The sequence below is a fragment of the Lepisosteus platostomus genome, chromosome 2 (genome assembly GCF_059453375.1).
Source record: "Lepisosteus platostomus isolate fLepPlt1 chromosome 2, fLepPlt1.hap1, whole genome shotgun sequence".
Lineage (NCBI taxonomy): Eukaryota > Metazoa > Chordata > Actinopteri > Semionotiformes > Lepisosteidae > Lepisosteus > Lepisosteus platostomus.
In genome coordinates, this window is record NC_142612.1 from 67,383,854 (window position 1) to 67,402,815 (window position 18,962).

An 18,962-nucleotide genomic window follows, 5' to 3' on the forward strand; every position below is an offset into this window, starting at 1 on the left:
CTGCACACAGTATCACTCATGCTCCAGTGAATAAACTAGATATACACCTTGCACATTCAGGGATTTATGATCTGTCATATTAAATGGCTTTTCTTTGTCACTAGTTTTAATGTGAAAAAATGTGCTTTGTTAGAAGACATACATTGGTTGGAACAAGACATAAGTGGATGATATGTTTATAAATTTATATACATCAGGCAGATTCTTTTTGGGGGATTTATGCTGTTGTCAGTATTTTTAGATCAAAGTACTTTTTATTGGCTTCTTTGTACCATCGGGGCAAGTGCCATAAGTACTGTCTCATTTTTTTCATGTCTTTCAGTGTGTCTGCTTCATTTCAATGGTTAAGCACAGCTATCCTGACACCTGGCACCTTTGCAACTTGACTAAATCTGAGTGATTATCTGCTTTGTTGCATTAAGAGTATCTGGATAAGAGCTCCACTATGCTTTGAGCATAAAGTGTCATTGGTTAATAGTGTAACGCAACGGGTGCTCAGGCGGGCGCCCTTGCCGCATCTGGTCGGCCCAAAGTATAGGTGGCTCGAACCCGGGACTTCCGCGTCTCTCTGCAGCGACCTAGCCCCGTGAGCTAAAGAGAGATCTCTCCACAGCCCAGTAGCTGTGGTCCTGCTATCACAGGGAAGGGCGGTGACGTCACCCGCTCTGGTACGCCGGCTCTTACACACACTGCTTGTCGGCCGTAAGTGTTACAATAGTTTTTCAGCGAGATGCTTACATGGTTCACTTAATACTGCAAGGAACATTTCTATTATTTTTTCCACCTTTTACCCTATGGGATTCTTCTTTCGGTGTCATACTGGAGTCTGAAATGTTTTACCCAGATTTCTGTTACAGCTAGTCCTTTTAATTTTATCACACTGGATGTCCGCCTTCTCAGAGCTATTTGTCTGAAAACATGGAAAAGTACATCTTTAAGAGCTTTATATATTTTATGAAATTGAAATTGTACAGTAGTCTGTATTTGAAGACCATAACGTAACAAAAACCTAAAGAATGCCAGGGTTCTGTCTTTGACATTCAAAGAGGCTTCAAGACTGTACCATCCATATGCCCAGTAGATGCATATTGCAGTATTATTAACAGTACCTTGCAAAGGTCCATTGAAAATGAATAATATAGATGTATTAAAAATAATCTTAGGACATAGTTTCCAGTCTATAATTTATCATGTCTCATTTGCAAAGTTTAAGTTTAAAGCTTATACTAAAAATTTAATATCATTATCTCATTTCTCATCTCCTGTTGAGTGCAATTCAAACTGAATGAACTATGTAAAGCTGAAATGAATCTAAACCCATCTCTAGAGACGTACTATACAGAGAGCATAACTTTGAATAAACTGTATGGTAATATTTACTGCAAGCTTAGATGTTTTTAACAATGGAAGAAAACTTCCAGCAAAAAAATAGTAGGTGCCACACCCACTAAGAACAAATTCACAGACCCTCTGAGAGTTTCTGGGGGGGCGCATTGTTTTCAGTTACAGAAACATCACAAGGTCTACTATCCACTAATAAATGTTTTGTTATCATGAAGTCTACAATTCACTGCTTTGCTCTGCCACTGACTGAAGATGCAGGTATTGCAACTCCTTGTTCTCTACCCTTTGAATCTAAAAATCACTACCTTAGACAACCTTAATTTTCATATTCATAAATCGTTTAAAACTGGGACATAAATGGATTTGTAACACAAGTTATAATAGAAGTTAGGAGGGATGTTAGGGCCTAATCTTGGCTACATGTTTAAATCTTGCATCGGCCTTGGATAGGCTGCCTTTCCTTTAGCTAGACGAGCCTCGTCAGATACTTTATATTTAATCTTCTTCTCTCGCATTCATAAGGCTCTAACCGAACTACTGAACTAAAGTTAATTTTTTTACAAGATATTAAGACTTAGGGCATAACACAGAGTAAATCCTGGGTCTTAATTATTTCCCCTTTTTTCTACTTCTTTAAAAATGCCTTTTTTTGTTGGGAAATATAGATATTACTGTATGTTAAAAACAGCAGCTCAGACAAGAAATTGATCATTTTCATTTTTTTTTTCAAAATAACAATGATGGTTAAAATCAACAGATTTTAGTTTGTAGGGCATTGCATACTGGTGTTTTACGGAAAAAAAAAAGATTGTACAAAACAATTTAAACCCACATTTATTTTTCCCTCAAGACACTTAAATTTAATAGAAAGATAATCTCTTATTTGTAACTTTAGTAACATGCTGCTCACAAATCACCCAATTAGTCTTTATTCTATTGTTCTTGTATTTCTATTAAAGCTGTCTAGACAAAAAGGAAGAGATACTAAATTTATATTGCCCACAGAACATAAATTAATAGAAAATAGATCATAACTGTTGTAATTTGGTTCTGCCCCAGGATCATGCTGAGGAATACAACTGCTGAATGTGCCATTGTATACACTCTTCCAATAGTGTACAATTAAACTGAATACCAGCAATAACTGAGTAAGCTCTCATACGATTAAGCTCTAATATTATCCAATCTGCATAATAATGATTTATATGCCAAGCAAAGTAAAAACATAATACATTATTGATTGATTTGTCTGCACATTATATTTGTGAATATAATTTTTAATTAACACAGAAATAATTAGAATGACTGTATAACATTAAGATCTAATAATGTGAAAATATATTAATTTGTATTTGCCTGGCTGTTAGTGTCAAAGGATAAATATTGGCTTCTTCAGCACTAATTTATTACGCATAATCTCCTACTGATTTAAATGGCTATTAATACAAAAGGGCATAATGTGAAAATAATTTATACAAAAACATTGAAATTTATCATTTATACAGAGTGATAGATCATACTGGAAAAAAGTATAAAGATGTTACATAGTACAATGCAGAGCATGGAGTTTATACCTAAGCATTGGGGTATAAAATAAACAATGCCCATCCACCTGTGAAGTTGGAAATTAAAGACAGCATATCTGATCTGCAAAGTTCCTTATTAGTGATTTATCTGAAGCAGTCACCAGTCACGAGCCTAAGCGGAGTGTCTGATCAATGGATTATCTATAGTATGTTAAGGTCAGGATACTGATACTATGAAAAACTGTGGCACAAATATGAGGAGTCCTGGTCTGTGTACAACGTGGCTCATCAAATCTTGTTCAGATACTGTAGCAGCACATTCCTGGCATACAGTTCGTATCAGAGAGTTCAGAAGAGTTACAGTGTGTCTATTATAACTCTTCAAAGAGGTTAGTCACAGTAAATCATTCACGGAACGAAGATTTAATTTCTGACAACAGACGTTCATTTCCTGTAATTAGTCATTCCAAGTTTCTGTGGGCCATAAGTGAAGCAGTGCAGAAGTCACTTCCAGAGAAACTCAAGGAGGACTCTTTAGAAGTCACGGTTCCTTTGTAGATCATCTGCTGTTATTTTCCACTACCGAGTGATCCAGTCCACCCAGCTGTATAAATGGGCAATCTTGAAACAGAATAACACTCCATCCAACCAGAAGGGAGTCTCATGCTTTTTTAAGTAATAAACCTACAGAATCCCAGGTCACGTCCCTTTCCGGTCACATCAGTACAGCATTTAAAATGTTTTACATAATTTCAGTGACTGTTTTATATGTTGAAGACAGAAGTAACCATGTTGAATGACATGCCTCTGTAGAAATCCAACCTTTTTGGTATTTCTAAAATTATGTTTGTAATAATGTGTTATATTTGGGGTACTGAACAGTGAGAGAAAGTTATTATACAGTCACCAGCTATTACCATGCCATTCAAAAAGGCTTTCTGTTCTCTACAATATGTCTTCTATTTTCCTATAATTTATATAATTTCCTATATTTATATAATTTTATATTCCAGCTTCTGTTTCAGTTAGCAGACATGTTTTAGTTTATTTTTAAAATTAGTTTAATTACAAGAAGTGAATTTAAACTCATTTTTTTCCAAGAAGAGTTGCAGGAGTTTTGGACAAGCTCCCCATCAATGTTTTCACAGCTTGAAGCTTCTTACAAGAAAAGACAAGATAAAATCCCCAGATCATTCAGTCCTTATGTTAATTAATGTAGATATTTCAAAATGTCACATCTTAAATTAGACAAAGTGCATCGTACTACTATCAGATAGTGACAGGGAATTTATACATATTGACAAATGACTGAGAGTGAGATTCTCTTCTATCAGTCTTTTAATCTGATTTATCTTTAGAAACAAAGATGAATACTCCAGAACCAGTGCTAGAATAAGTACTTTTAAGGTAAAAGGTAAATATGGCTGTGCATGACCAAGGAATAAGTTAACTTTGTAAATGGAAAGTGATTGAGATTTAAATAGCAAACAGATCTGACTGAAATTTTATTTCATGGAAAAAACACAGGTTCATATTATGCAGAGTAAGAAAGGAGCAAAGACAAATAAAACAGCTGTTGAAACGCACAGCAGGTATGATTTCCAAAATTCTTTTAGAAGAACTCAACTGTGTTTTTTAATTTTTCCTGCAATTTGTTGGTCAAATATTTTGAATGAAACACATAAGTGAGATAAGACCCTGGCTTTTCATAAGAACAAATGAGGGGACATTCATCCTGTCAAGCCTGTTTGGTAATTAGTAGCTAATTGATCCAAGGATCTCATTCAGCAGTTTCTTGAAGAAACTCAGGATACCGGCTTCAACACCCGGCTGGGTAGCTTGTTCCTTACTCCCACAAAACCCTTTGGGGAAAGAAGTGCCTCTTTTTCTGGGTTTTAAATGCACTTTCTCATAGTTTCCTCTTGGGTTTTATATCTTTAAAGTCTTGTTTAAAAGTCTGTTTAGCAACTGTTGTCCGTTCATGATTTCACATAACGTCTATGCGGAACTTGTAACATCCTGTTTTGTGAATGCTGAGTTCTGGCAAAGTGCCATATAAGGAGGTCTTTTCTGTCGGACCAGCGTAAGAACGGAAAGGACTGAGTCGACAGTTAGCAAGTCATATGATTTATGTACTAATACTTTGTTTGTTACACTGTATAAAAAGACTAATTTTATAACTGTTCGGGGAGACTGGCTTTGGTAAGCTACTCTCCCGCTTGCAAGCGTAATAAATGACTCTTCTTTCACCAACATCAGGACTCTGTCATTTTATATGACACTACAAGGGTGATATAACATGCAATGGAAGGACAGAGACTGACATCCATGAGACTGTTCTGAGAGGCTGATTGTGTTTTTTGCTTGGGGATTTTTGGTTCACGCCATAACGAATAACATCCTCTGGCACATTTTGCAAGTAATGGTTGCTTTTCTTAAAAATTCTTTCTATTTATATAATCTTATCTACAGTCTTTGAAGACCATTGTTTTTTTTGGGGGGGAAACACGAAGTTATTTTTGCTGTTTTGAAATTTATGTAACATCTTGATCCCAAACATTCTATGTCCTGCTATGGTTAAAATCGAGATATACAGTACAAATGGCATTTGTCTTTGAGTGGTGTACTCCTTGACTTAGAGCACATAATGATGAGCCCTGTTTAGAATGAGTGGCAGGAGAAAATCAGATAGTGACAGAGCACTTATTGAAGATGTGCTGAAAAGATGTGGGTGCAAATCATGTCATTTATACGTCTTTCTTTTGGACATAATTGTGGTGAATTTTGACTCTCCACAATAACTGTATATCTTGGAACTGTAGATAGCCTGTCCTCAAGCCAGGAAAAAAAATTTAAAAGGTCACTTTTAAAAGGCAATTTCTCTGAAACTGTATATGCTGTGTAAATGATGAGTCGATTTCATTTTATCTATTGAAAAATAAATTATTGCAATAGAAGAGAAAATTATTATAGCTCAATCATATCCAATGATATATGAATTCTATTTCTTATGTCTAGAAAGAAAAATAACTACTTGGAAGCTAGCTGGCTCAGTTTGACCAGTGTAATTATGTTCTACAAATTGGCAAATATACAGTATATACATACAGTATATCCACTTTGACAATGTGAAGGTGTATTATACTTACATCATTTAAAGCAAGCAAATAATTCACAGAACTAATTACACCCTTTAAACAAACCTAATTAAATCATAATACCGTTAAATGCCTTAATATAAGAGAACCCCAAATGTAAGGTTTTTATATATAAGCACAGAAGTGTTATTTTAACTCAGGGTATATCACAATAACTACTGTATAACGGTCATAAAGAAAGCTGAAATCAAAGAATTGTAATTTCAAGACCTCCATCTGTTTCAACATAACAATTACTAAGACAGGTTTTTTTCTGCAGTCCTACTGGAATTAAGCAAGAGAACAGTTATCTAGCCAGAAGATTAAAATGTTATTGGACATGATGAAATTTAATATAAGTGCTGCTTTTGGAAGCACAAAGCTGAATAAATGACCCAAACCACTCTAAAGTTCACTGTAGCCCATACAAACTTAGTAAATAGAGCTGCCGTTATTGTTGAGAGCCCAATACAACAATATGCTTTAATCAAGGCTTGATGTCTCATGAAATGGGCTCATACAGTAGGTATCCTCCTTTTATTGAGTAATTTCACAGCAATTTTCCAAAATGAACAGTATGAGAAATAGTACAGAAATAAAAAACAGTTGTGCTCATGGATAAAAGCTGTACGTTTGTTGAGTGTATTAATTTCAGCCAAGTCAATACTACACCCCAAAACTGAAATACTATGTTTTGATGGGCAGAGGTAATAAGAATACAGTAGAAGGTATACACCATTAACATACGGTAACTGTCTGTTTATGGAATAAATGGGTTTTTTAAATGGACTAATCCATTATTTAATATTGTTCTGTGAGAAGTCATTAAGTATTAGCATCTTAAAAAACTGCCACCCAAAGAAATCCAGGGTTGATATTGCTCAAACAGAAGAGGAAGATGTTAGAAGTAAAAGTGACTGCTCTAGTATCAGTTGTTCCATTTTTAGAAAATCAAAGGTAGTTCTCGGGTACAGTACTGTATGCACTGTACCACTGCACACATAATTATCCGTGAAGTTCTTTCATTTTATTTCTCATCCAAAATGTTATGTTTATGGTAAAAAATGTAACTTTACAGAACATTACTGTATGTGTTTTTTTTAAAAGGTAAGTTTGTTTCACACAACAGTAGTGCTTTGCATTCACTCACAGTATCCCTGTGTTTTGCACACTGATCTGACTGCTGGTGACGATGCAGCTATTGATGCAGTTTAATGTTATACACAATTGTGATGATACTCTACAATATTCCAGCTGTGCAAATTTCATTTTGAAAATGTCTATATTCATTCATATTAGGGCAAAACAACAGAACAATATGATATATAGTATACCAGCAAAATGCCTATACAGTATGTCTTCAGGACAATTGATTTGAGATTAATATTAATTGACCTGTTAAAATCATGGATTCTAATTTATTAAGACATTTGAATTTAAAGAAGAAAATTAGGGTTTATTTTCTGTTCAGTGTGGGCACTGTGAATACAGTATTTAAAACCCGCACATTTGAGCAGTTAGTCAGATAAGTTGAAAAGAAGGATGAAGCAAGTAGTATTTTCACTTGTATTTTGCCAGGCTAAAACAGTCTGCTTCTACAGTACTTCTCCTGCTACAGGTAAATTGTGATCAATTCTAGCTCGTCTGCTGCAACCTTAAGGATATGTACAGTACTCTTCATTAGAAAAGTACACATACTGTATGTTTGATACATATTTGATACTTCTGCTACTATTATCACAGCAAAAACTTTTGAATATCATTGCAACTTTCTAATTACCACATTATATCCTTTATATCTCCTATGGATAGACTGCAAAGACTATTGACTTTCCATTTAATTTATAATAAACAAAATAGCAGTCACTTAATTTCAGCTTGTGATAAAAAACATTTTACTAAAGTAAAGAGAATCTAAGGTCAATCTAAATTAATTTAGCTCCTTGAGTTGCAGAGTTGAGATAAAAACAAAGACATGGGAAACATCAATAGCATAGTGAAATTAATCAAACCACTTTAAATGTCCTTGTATTCATTAAAGCTCCTACTCCTCATGCAGGCTTTCCAACAAGGCTATGTCCCTAGTTGAAGCTATTAATTTAAATAAAAAGCTTAACCATTGCCAATGATATTTATGTCAACTGGTTACTCTGCTCCTTTAAAGCATATTAACCACAAATTATTTAACTAATGCAGTTGGAAGACGGCACGACATAGATATTTCACATTTGACACTTATGCTTATGCTAATAGAAATACTACTTATGCTAATGCAGAGAAATACTAGTGACTACTGAATCCTACATCAGATCTAATATTCAGTAGAGTAACTCCCTTCATTTTATCCAATTCATTGTCACAGAGGACCCATGACATATGCCAGCAACCAGTGGGCAGAAAGTCGAAAACACCCTGAACTGGACACCAGGCCATCACAGGGCAGACACACAGACACAGACATGCACATAGTCACTCCAGGGCCAGTTTTCCCAGAAACCAATTAACCTACCACTGTGACTGTTTCACTCTACTGTTCACGGCCTGTGGGAGGAAAAAACAGAGAACCCAGAGGAAAACCACATGAGCACAGGGCGAACATAGGAATCCTACACAGCTAGCACTCCAAGTCTAGAACTGAACCCAGGGCCCCAGCATTGTGAGGCATCATTGCTAACCACTGTGCCACCATGCTGTCCTGATAGAAGACAAATAATAACTCCATTTTAGTATACCATTGTACTTAGTCCAGCCATTAATGGCTGCACCTCTTCCCAGTACAACGACCAGAATTTTGTAAATATTATTATACAGTATACAGGAAACGACACATCTTCATATTGTCTGCGTGACAACAGGTTTTCTTGTGAGGCGAGAATCTGACAGGTACACCATGGATGCCCGGCTCACCAGGCCTGAGCCCAACTGAACACGAGCTGGGGCAAAATGTGTCATCCAGGGCTCATAAACAGGTGAACCGACTGCACAAACGAATGGGGTGAGATAGAATCCCACAACCTGAAGCCTGTTGAAAAGAGGTACTGTACGTCTTGTATTACATCCAACAGTGGCCACTGGTGTTAAAATCCTGACGCAGCTACCCACCTGAACTACCTGTGTGCATGTTTGTTTCTGTTTCAGATCATTTAAAAGTGTACTCATAGCCACTGCAGACCAATTAAAGCTCTACACTTGGAAGCCCAACAGTTCAGTGTAAGACTGCTGTGCTATACGTTTATTGTCACAGTGCAACATGCAGCACTCGCATCAGCAACGTACTGTAGTTTAACTATATAATAACTATTTGGAGCTCCCAAGGTGCTCACTCAAGCTCAGGTTGAGTAAAATGTCTCTAGCCAGCTGTGACTGGGAATGCCCAAGCAACCTTCAGAACTGACTGAGTGGTGCTGGGCAGGGGCAGGCTAAGACACCCAGGGCTCTCTTGGCTGTCTGGTGGGGATCAATTCCCCGGGAGTTGCCTGGAACCTGCAGGTTTGCAGTGACATTAATCAGAAATGTGAGATAATCAGAATTAATTCTCCTGTCAGGCCCTGGGGAGGCTGTAGCCTGTCGAAAAGGGAATAGCTCTGCAGGTATGAGAAGCATGTCCGCACGTTTTATTTTCTGCTGAATGGGAGCAAGATTTGTCGCTGAAGAGCCATGTCTTGAATGACAAAATGAAGAAATAAATGTTGTATGTAAGATTACAGCTACATTAAAACCACAGCAGCTCAATACTGATTTAACCCTCAACATTCCACCAATTACCCAATGTAGACAAACTGCTTAAGTAAGAAAATTGTGTCTAAAGCATGTACAATTTGTTAGGCACCATTTTTGAAAATGTGTTGTACTGTATGTACAGTATTTCAGAACCCACACTATTTAAGGAGTGATCTTCTTAAATATCTGCGTAGTGCATTTTAGAATCAGTTGTTATCTGGTTGATTATCTTTCATTTTACAGCCTAAAAATCAGGGATATTCAGATGTGTTTTATTGTTTAATCAACAATATTTTCCACTTGAATACAACTTTAAGGTATCTGCTTCTGGCTGAAGGTTATCAGACCTTCTCTATTCTGCTATTAGATTGTGGGAAATGCATTCATGGTTACACTAGGGAATCTTTAACACTACTGCCTGAATAGCTAAAAAGAAAGTGCTTTAGAAGTGCATTAATACATCACAGAGCTGCTGCACTCTATCACACTAGACATGCACATATAATCTCTGGCACACAAATTGTATCGCAGATTTATTTCCCCTGCCAGCGATACAATAGGATGTACTGTAGAAATACACAGGCTTCTGAACCACTCAGCGCAATCAACAGTTATTCCAGTCATATTCCAGGTTTTGTTATCCCACCCTGAATTTTTGCAAATCTATCTTAACTTCTTAAGTTCTATATCTCTTTTCCTTTTTTTACTACTTAGCAATCAATCACTTAGTTAAAAGAAACTAAATACAGTACTGTATATCTGACCAATGTTCCCATTAGCACAGCAGGGGAATGTATCTTCTGCTTAGGAAAATTTCAGCACAGTCATCTCACCTAACTGGAGAGCCAACATGCTACTGAAATTTTTCTTGGGACTTTCAAGTACTACTATCATTGGGATTTTTCAAGCAGCAAGCTGTCTACAAATGGATCAATAATCCCATCATGTTATGTCTCTGTGGAATACAAAAGCAAGAGAACTAGTAACTCAAAACCATTTAAGTTGAGGAGGAAATATTAAAATCAGGTTCAGAGCTGTGGTGCCAATTACTCATTGTGCATAAATAATGACCTTTATAGCTGGAAGGCAAAGTGAGTGTGTTTTCATGGGATAAAGTAGGAATGTCAGGCAATGTGCAGTTCTGTGTCATATATTCCATTTAAATCTGTGACTAACTGGAAGTCCGAAGTTTTGAATTTGAATAGTGAGCTTTATTGGTATAACTCACCTGCGGAGAATGAAAACAGTGTGTCCCTTTAAGGAAAAGCCAGGGAGCTGCTGCAAGGGTGAAGATGGGGAGGAGGAAGCAGGAAGTGTGATATTTATATGTAGAAAAGACTAGGGTTTGACATCCTCCTGAAGCTGGTTTTAAACTCCCAGAACAGTGCATCGCGTGAAGTGTACATTTTCAAAGTCTGCGATCAGTTTTTTTTTAACTCACCTGTTTGACTGTGAGCAACAGCTTACCATAACTGTAGATGATGACAAAGAAAGGAAGAACGAGGCAGAAAACAAAGAGGCACACGATGTAGGAGATATTGTTCACATCCTTTGCATTCCAGTTCACAGAGCATGTAGTTCCAGGTCCTTCCGGACCATAGCTGCTCCAGCCAAAGAGTGGTGGCAAACTCCACAGCAAAGAATACCCCCAGGACAGCATTATTCCAACACCAATTTTCCTGTAGTTGGTTGCATCTGCTTCTGTTGAGCCCATCATTGTACTGTACCGTTCATAGGAAAGGACAGCCAGGGAGATAAGAGACACCATACCTAAAAATTAAAAACAATCCAGCATGTTAATCAGAAAACCATTTTTTTTTTCTTTTCAAGTCCAGTGTATAAGTGACAACTTGCATTTCGAAACATTAAATCAGAACAGCTTTAATCTCAAAGTGATGGTAATTCCATTCAGACTCTGAATAGAATCACACAGAATTGCACACTCCTTCAGTGAAAACAGACTAATTCCAGGATTTTTTAAACTACTAAGAATTAAAAACAGCTATAAAGAACAGGGCATTTCTGTTCCTACTGTAAATCGAAAATCTTTAATTGCTACTGTATGTTACTCCTCTTTCCCTCATGACTCTCACAATTCTGCTTAACTATTTTTTCACTGTTTTTTTAATTTCGCCTTTTGCTATCCCTAGAAGCTGAATGGAGATGTCTGCCTTGATAAATATTAAATCTGAATGAAGTCTTTCATTGTTTCTGTTAGAAAATGATAGCAGCCTAAAGCCCTTAACCATAAAGCCATAATCAAATTTAAATAGCACTGAGACATGAAATCAAGTTGATTTTGGCATGACTATCTCAAACATTCATTAAATGTTGGTACATAAAGTTGTTCTGTGGAGGAACGAATTGAGGTATTTATATATTTAATATATAATAATAGTTATAGAGATATGGTACAGTAGTTTAAAGAAGCCAGTTTGGGGCATTTTTGTATCTACTCAGACTTCCTTGAAGACACTGTAACTTCTGATCTTCACATGGTACAAAAACAATCTTGTTGACATTTTAAAGCTCTTAACACGCCCCAACAGACTGTCTTTGAGGTTTGTTAGAAACTGATTAATTTCACATTTAAAAATATCTATAGAAATCTTTTAAGAAGACCATTTTGGTTTATGGTATTTTGTCAGAACAACATTGTACAAGAATATAAAGTGTTCAGTAACATGAAAGGATTCATGTACAAGTTAAATATGATTCCAGGAAACCAAAGAAATACCCTGGTGATTAAGTTTCTTTGCTTTTTTTTCTCTCTCTCTTACCTGATGCTGTATATGAACAATGTGCTGAAAATTAACACAGGCTTTTGGTTTTTCATTTCATTTCATTATAGGTGACAAGTTGCAGTATCACAAAAGCCCTAAGACATTAAAAAGAAGCGTTTACCATCTTCTTCCTTTAAAGATGAATTTTTTAAGTAAAGATGTGTTCAGTAGTTAATGCAAAAAGTGATATCTCATCATGTACATAAAACATTTCCAATGAAGGTGTTTTATCCCTTTAAAAGCATTCGAGAAAAAGAATGACAGGAAGCTTTTTGCCATTGATTTAGACATCAAATAAAAAATCATGGTTTCTTTTTCTTTTTTGTAATTTGGGACTCATGCTGCATGTTTCTATAAGGACAGATTACTGTATGTTGTGTTTAGAAATGGGCATTGTCAGTTGTTGTGTGAGTTAGAACTACTGCCTCAAAACTGTGGTGTCCTGGGTTTGATGGATTTTGTGTTTTCTCCCCATAGGTGTTTTAGTTTTGTCTGGGGGCTCCAGTCTACTCCCACAGTTCAGAGACATGCTCTCCAGGTTTATTAGCCTCTCTAATTTGGCCCCTGTGTGCATGTGTGAATGCATGTGTGTGAGTGCAGTGTGTTAAACCAGTGTCTAACCCAGGGTGAAATTTGAATTCCCTGTGCTCCCTGTGTTAGATTTCTGGGTACACTATTGCCCTTTAATGTTAAAACAGTTACAGAAAATAGATGGATGAAAACTATGCTGTAGTTTGTTTAAAGTTGCTCATAAGATAAAGCCTAAAGTGGTAACGTATTCCTGGCCTTCAGTAGCTCCCAAGTTGTTGGAGAGCAGTGTAAACAAGCAGTGTAAACTTACTGTACAAAAACCCAGACACAATGTTTTTCTCTGGGGCAAATGTGTTGGACCATAAGATAAAATGCAAATAATATTTTTAGACACACAAAAAATCTACAAATAAAAAGTCAACTTTTTGCTGACCTTATAACTTTCATGTTATAGAGGGTTTTTAAATATTTACACATGATTTGGTTATCTCACACAGGTGATACTTTACAGCTCATGCAGCCGAACAGTAGAAAACCTGCTTCAATGACCTGTAGTCAAATGACTGCTGTGTACAGTATTTCTTTCAAATAGCTGACAGCTATAGATTTTTCTTACTTTAACTTTTTTTTACCTAAAGAACTGCTGCTTCAATTGTGTTCCATATGGCAGAAGTGAGAAGTTTTATTTGTTCATCTTAACTCAGCAATGAGCAGTGAGATTAAAGATAAAGACTAAAGATTCATACTGTAGGTTTATATTGTAGAACTTCTTTAATAAAAAAGAATATTTGCAATCATAACAGTCTTCCCAGTGACTGAATTGAACTCAGCTGTTGTACCAATGTAACAGCATATAAATGATTACTTTTAAATTGGAGTAATACAAAAAATCAACATCTTTTAAAAGGTTTAAAAAGACTTTTGGATTTCAAATGCTTTTTAATTAGGTGCAACTGTTACTGTACAGTTATCACCAGGAGCCAGTGAACTAAAGCAAAAGTTGTTTAATAAATAGCTGTGATAATGAAATAACCCTCCTGTCGAAATCTCTTCAATTCTGGTTTTTAAGACATTTGTTTAAATACATGTCTCTGTTACGGGCATAAAATTGTTGTAACTGTAAGTAAAAAACAAAGTTGTTTCAGTGCTTGTGTTGCCCCTTATTTATTTAAACTAAGTGTGTAACTTAGTAACTGATACCCTGTTCAACTCTTGTAGTGGTAAGTATTCATTCTTGTGCTACTTTGTAGCAAAAGAAAAGAGCTTGCAACTTCTGTGCTATAATACACATACTGTATGTATTATGGTAATTAGATCAAACAGCACAATAGATTTGCACACATTACATGTGCCTCTTACCATTTTTATACCAAAGCTTAATTACGTGTTGAGTGTATGTATTTAATGGTGTATCTGGACTTGAGCATGAGTGAGACTTCAGTGTGCAAACAAGATTGAGAACACACGCACCCTGCACTGAAAGCCTTCCACCATATGTTTGTAGAGTTTTGCAAAGAAACAGCCATTTTCTTAACTAAGGCTTTTTATATTCAAAATAAAAGACAGAAGGTGATAAAGGGTTTTCAATCTGCATATGTCCCTTACAATTTTCTAGTTGGACAACACATCTTTCCTTAAACTTTTCGCCTAATCCAAGTGCACAACACCCCTTTACATCAAAGTTAAGCATTCTAAAAAGGAAGCCCATTAGCAATGTAGTGTATAAGCAGACACAACAGACACAAGCGGTGTATACAGTAGGTCATGTATACAAAGTGATGCAGAACTGTCACTATAACATTTTATAATGATTGGCTTTTTCTGGTGACAACTAACCTCTTTAATGCTGTGATGAATAGCAGTCTTTTTAGCTGCAGTTATTTTTCAATAATTATACATTTCATCCTGTAGTTAGTTTTTTTTACAATTGGTTTATTGTTCCTTATATAAAAGGGGGAGAATCCCCTTTAGCAATAAACCCATCTTGAAGCATCTTATAATCACTGGAACATTTCATGGCTATCTTTGTGTAGTGAATTACATCATTGTTCTTTTACCACTTTATTCCTTCAGATTCAGACAGGGGTTTTGCTTTAATGGCTGTAGCCCTAAAACGACAACTCAAACTGAACGGTTTGTTTCTCTGAAAATGTATTCCAAGCTGTCTTGGATTGCACTCAGTAATTTTGTTCACACTCACATATTTCTTAGATACCCAACAGCAATTCCAGTGCAAATGCCAACAAGCTTTTCATGTTGTGACGTTTTAACAGTAACTGCTTATGATGCCAAACTCTAGCACTTTAGGAAAATTAGTTGTCTTTTTGAAGGCTGTCCATGAGAGGTTATTTTCAAATTAGATGAACACCACTCATAACTTCATTTTTTAATGTCCTAGCCAGCTCCTAAAGGTATAATCTTATTACATCTAATTACATAAAAATTACATTTTTATAACTCATATTATCTACACTCACATCTGAAATGCTATCTTTTTTGATTCAGGATTAAATACCTTTTGAGTTCTAGGAGTGTAATCCAATCCAATATCCAAGACAGACGTTTTTGAATAACGGGATTGACTTAAACTTTACAATAAAGCAGAAAAATATAACAAATTATATGGATTGTATTTCATGTCATGATTGTATTGATACTCTGGCAACAACACAGCGTTCGGGAATATAAGCGAAATAGTGAGGAACAATTTCTTGTCTCTGATTATACATTCTGCCACTGAAGGTAGCAGCCGACAGCGCAGGCATTAATTTGCTGGGAACACATCAGGTACCGAATACTAGATATTCCTTCGGGTAACCTACTATACAGTATACTGTATTTCACTGGCCAGATAAGTAAAAAATGGATTAATGCATTAGTTCATTTTAATACACAAAGACAGGGAGAGATCCAGCAGCCACTTCATATTATGCAGTTTGTACAATACTTGCGCAATGTACAGCAGGTAAAGCATAACGATCTGTCTGCATATAAATAGGGATTTGGAAATACTTGAATTGCTTTTCTTTTGAGTTAAATGTAACCATACTGTATATACAGTATGTCTTCTCATGTACTCATGTCTCCTCTGTCTACTCATGTCTTCTCATGTACTCTCGTGTCTCCAAAGGCCCTTTTCTAAGAGAAAAAATAAAGTTTTCTGTGTAATAAATGAACACACTCTAGATTAAGGAATTTTTGCGGTACAAATGAAACGTTATTAATATCTGCTAAATCCAAAAAATCCACAGTGGACATTTTGGTGTAAGGCATAGACAGAGCTACAGTACGACGTATAATAACGAGGTACATTTGAAAACTAACGACAATTAATGTTTAAGTAATTAAGTGGAAATCGGAGAAACCCACAGGCAAGCTATGAACATGAACCAGTATTCTTTAAAAAACATTTAATCTATAAAACGAGCAAGCAATTTGTGCAATAGTACGTGTATATCTGTTTTTTTTTTTCAGTTTCATGCGAGCGGACACAAAATAACTTGATAGACCAATCGCTTTCAGAAACGAACGGACATGCAAGATTGGTCACACAACTTACCCAAGCAAGAATTGACGAACCCATACCAGACGCATCCAGATTTCCCTATGAGCCAGCGTCCCTGCGTGCTCGCTGCGAAGCTAAACGGAGTCCCCACCGCACAGACCAGCATATCACTGACTGAAATATTCATCAGAAGCAGGTTTATGGGTGAGCGCAGCACTTTGTAGCGGCAGAACAGCAGCAGAACAAGAAAATTGCTAGAAAAGCCAAGACTTCCAATTATACCTAAACACACGGCAACAATCAGGTGTCCGGTTGGGGTCAGGTCGCTATTTGAGGGTGCCTCTACGTTCCCGTCATTGTTGCTGACACACCAAGCACTGTTATCCTCTGTGCAGCTAAGGCTCACGTTGGATACTATCATAGCGATACTCTTTTGGCGCAGATTTTCACCGTGTGTACAGCTTTCACATAAATGTGTAGGTTTTCTTTGAGAAACTGAGCTACTGTTTGGCAGTGAATTTTAGAAACATTGCAATCCATTAAGTTTGACTAGATTGTTAGCAACTGCCTTGAAAACAAATAAAAAAGAAAACAGGGATGATAACAGGATGAAAGTTTGAAATCTCAGTTATCGTTTGCGAAAGTTTTTCCCCCTGCAAGTATCAGGTGGCGCTTTAGCTTTAGAAAGTATTCCAGTTGGCTGTGCTCCACCATGTGGTGGCTCAGATCTTCACAAACAGCAGAACGTGTGCCTCCAGTCTGTTTTTATATCGACTCCATCCCAGCTGACGTACTGTACTGTATGAGGTGGAGGATTTCAGAGAACATCTTCATTGGGGAAATTGACCTAAAATTGGAATATAGGTCAAGAGGACTAGAGGGGAGGAGAGAGTGTCAAGTGTCGCGTTTCGTGCCTTCCATTTAATGTTTTATGTTCCTGTTTAGAGGTTGTACGACCAATAATAAATATTTATATTGAATCACGGAGATACTGTACGGTGTACTTGTTTGCTGCTCTCGTAGGTGTTACTATTGCTATTATTATACTAGTATAGTTTAAGTAACAGTCTCCACTATATTTCGGATGAAGGCTGTGCAAGGAAAAGGTGTTCAATTTGTTTTAGTTGTCCGTTCATTTATTGATTGTCAAGGTGCGCATTTTAATAAAATATGTTGACATTACACTTACAGTATGCTCCGTTAGTATGGCAGATGTTCACTATTATAGGAGTATGGTGAATGCAGTACGTTTAGCTTGGAAAGGACATACTTTATTTAAACTTTTAGGTGACGAGGCGGTAGTTCTCTATCGTGGCAATATAATAAAGCGAGTCGAGGTTAATTGTGCTAGAATGCAAACCGACCATCTGTTCATCTCTAAAAAAAACGATCACTGTGCATGTTTGATTTTAGAATAATAAAGCATAGGTTGTTTGGATATTGACAAATCTTTTGCCGTCATTTTGATTGATCATTCATGACTTACTGTGATGCATTCGAGTCACTTTAAATGCTACTGTACATAGGAGCGAAATCATAACAATTAGAGGTTAATTCCACGCTGAACAGTGGTAAATAAAAAGGGTTCCGATTGTTGTGCCTTGGGACGTCCTTCTGTAGGTGAGAAGAAAAGAGAGGGAAGGTGTCATGATATAAAAAAGGAGAACGGTGATATTTAAAGAGTGTCCAAACGAATGGAAATTCAGAAGATAATTTCAGAAGTGTAAAAAACTGAAATGCATGAAAAGGTTTTAGGAAGCAATAAGTCATTGAGAGCTGAAGGATCCTAGTTTGAGAATAATCTTGGCTGCTGATATCTTCCTAGAACAGATTCTAGATGCGCTGTCCGTAATCTGATCAAAAAGACAGATCTCTCGTGAAACATTAAATCAAACAGCTATTCCAGGGATGCCTTGATCGCCCGAGTCCTATCACGTTTGCGGGGTTAACTGGGACGTGTGGAACATACTGTAGGTTTTAAAAACAAGTGAAAAATCACTTGATTCTTCGGAGGAAGAGCTTTTTGAACGGGAAAGAATCGTGTAAAGCAGGGTAAGCGTTTACAATCGGGTACAACTGCCTCCAACTATAGCCACAGACTCTAAAAGCCTGGGATTTTGACAGCAGACCCTGCATAGGCCAATCCAATCCCAGGGGGGGAATTTGGCTCGGACACCGGGAAAACTCCCTACTCTCATCGAGAAAGGCCCGGGGATCTTTAATGGCCACTGAGAGTAAGGACCTCGGTTTAACGTTTCATCCGAAAGACGGCGCCCACTACAGTATAGTTTCCCCGCCACTATACTGGGGCATTAGGACTCACACAGACCGCAGGGGGGGCGCCACCCGCTGGTCCCACTAACACCACTTCCAGCAGCAACCATAGCTTCCCAGGAGGTCTCCATCCAGGTACTGA

General features: G+C 36.8%; 1 protein-coding gene across 1 annotated transcript in view; it reads right to left on the minus strand.

Moving 5' to 3' along the window:
• The window catches only part of tmtopsb (teleost multiple tissue opsin b), a 40,558-nt gene extending 23,313 nt beyond the window's left edge, over nucleotides 1-17,245 (minus strand). Inside the window, exons 1-2 of the mRNA XM_088614767.1 lie at nucleotides 16,601-17,245; nucleotides 11,169-11,497 (exon numbers count right to left, since the gene is read on the minus strand). Of these exons, the coding sequence (XP_088470893.1) occupies nucleotides 11,169-11,497; nucleotides 16,601-16,967 (696 nt within the window). The 5' untranslated portion in view covers nucleotides 16,968-17,245. The remainder of the gene's footprint in view (nucleotides 1-11,168; nucleotides 11,498-16,600) is intronic.
• Between the last annotated feature and the right edge of the window lie 1,717 nt (nucleotides 17,246-18,962).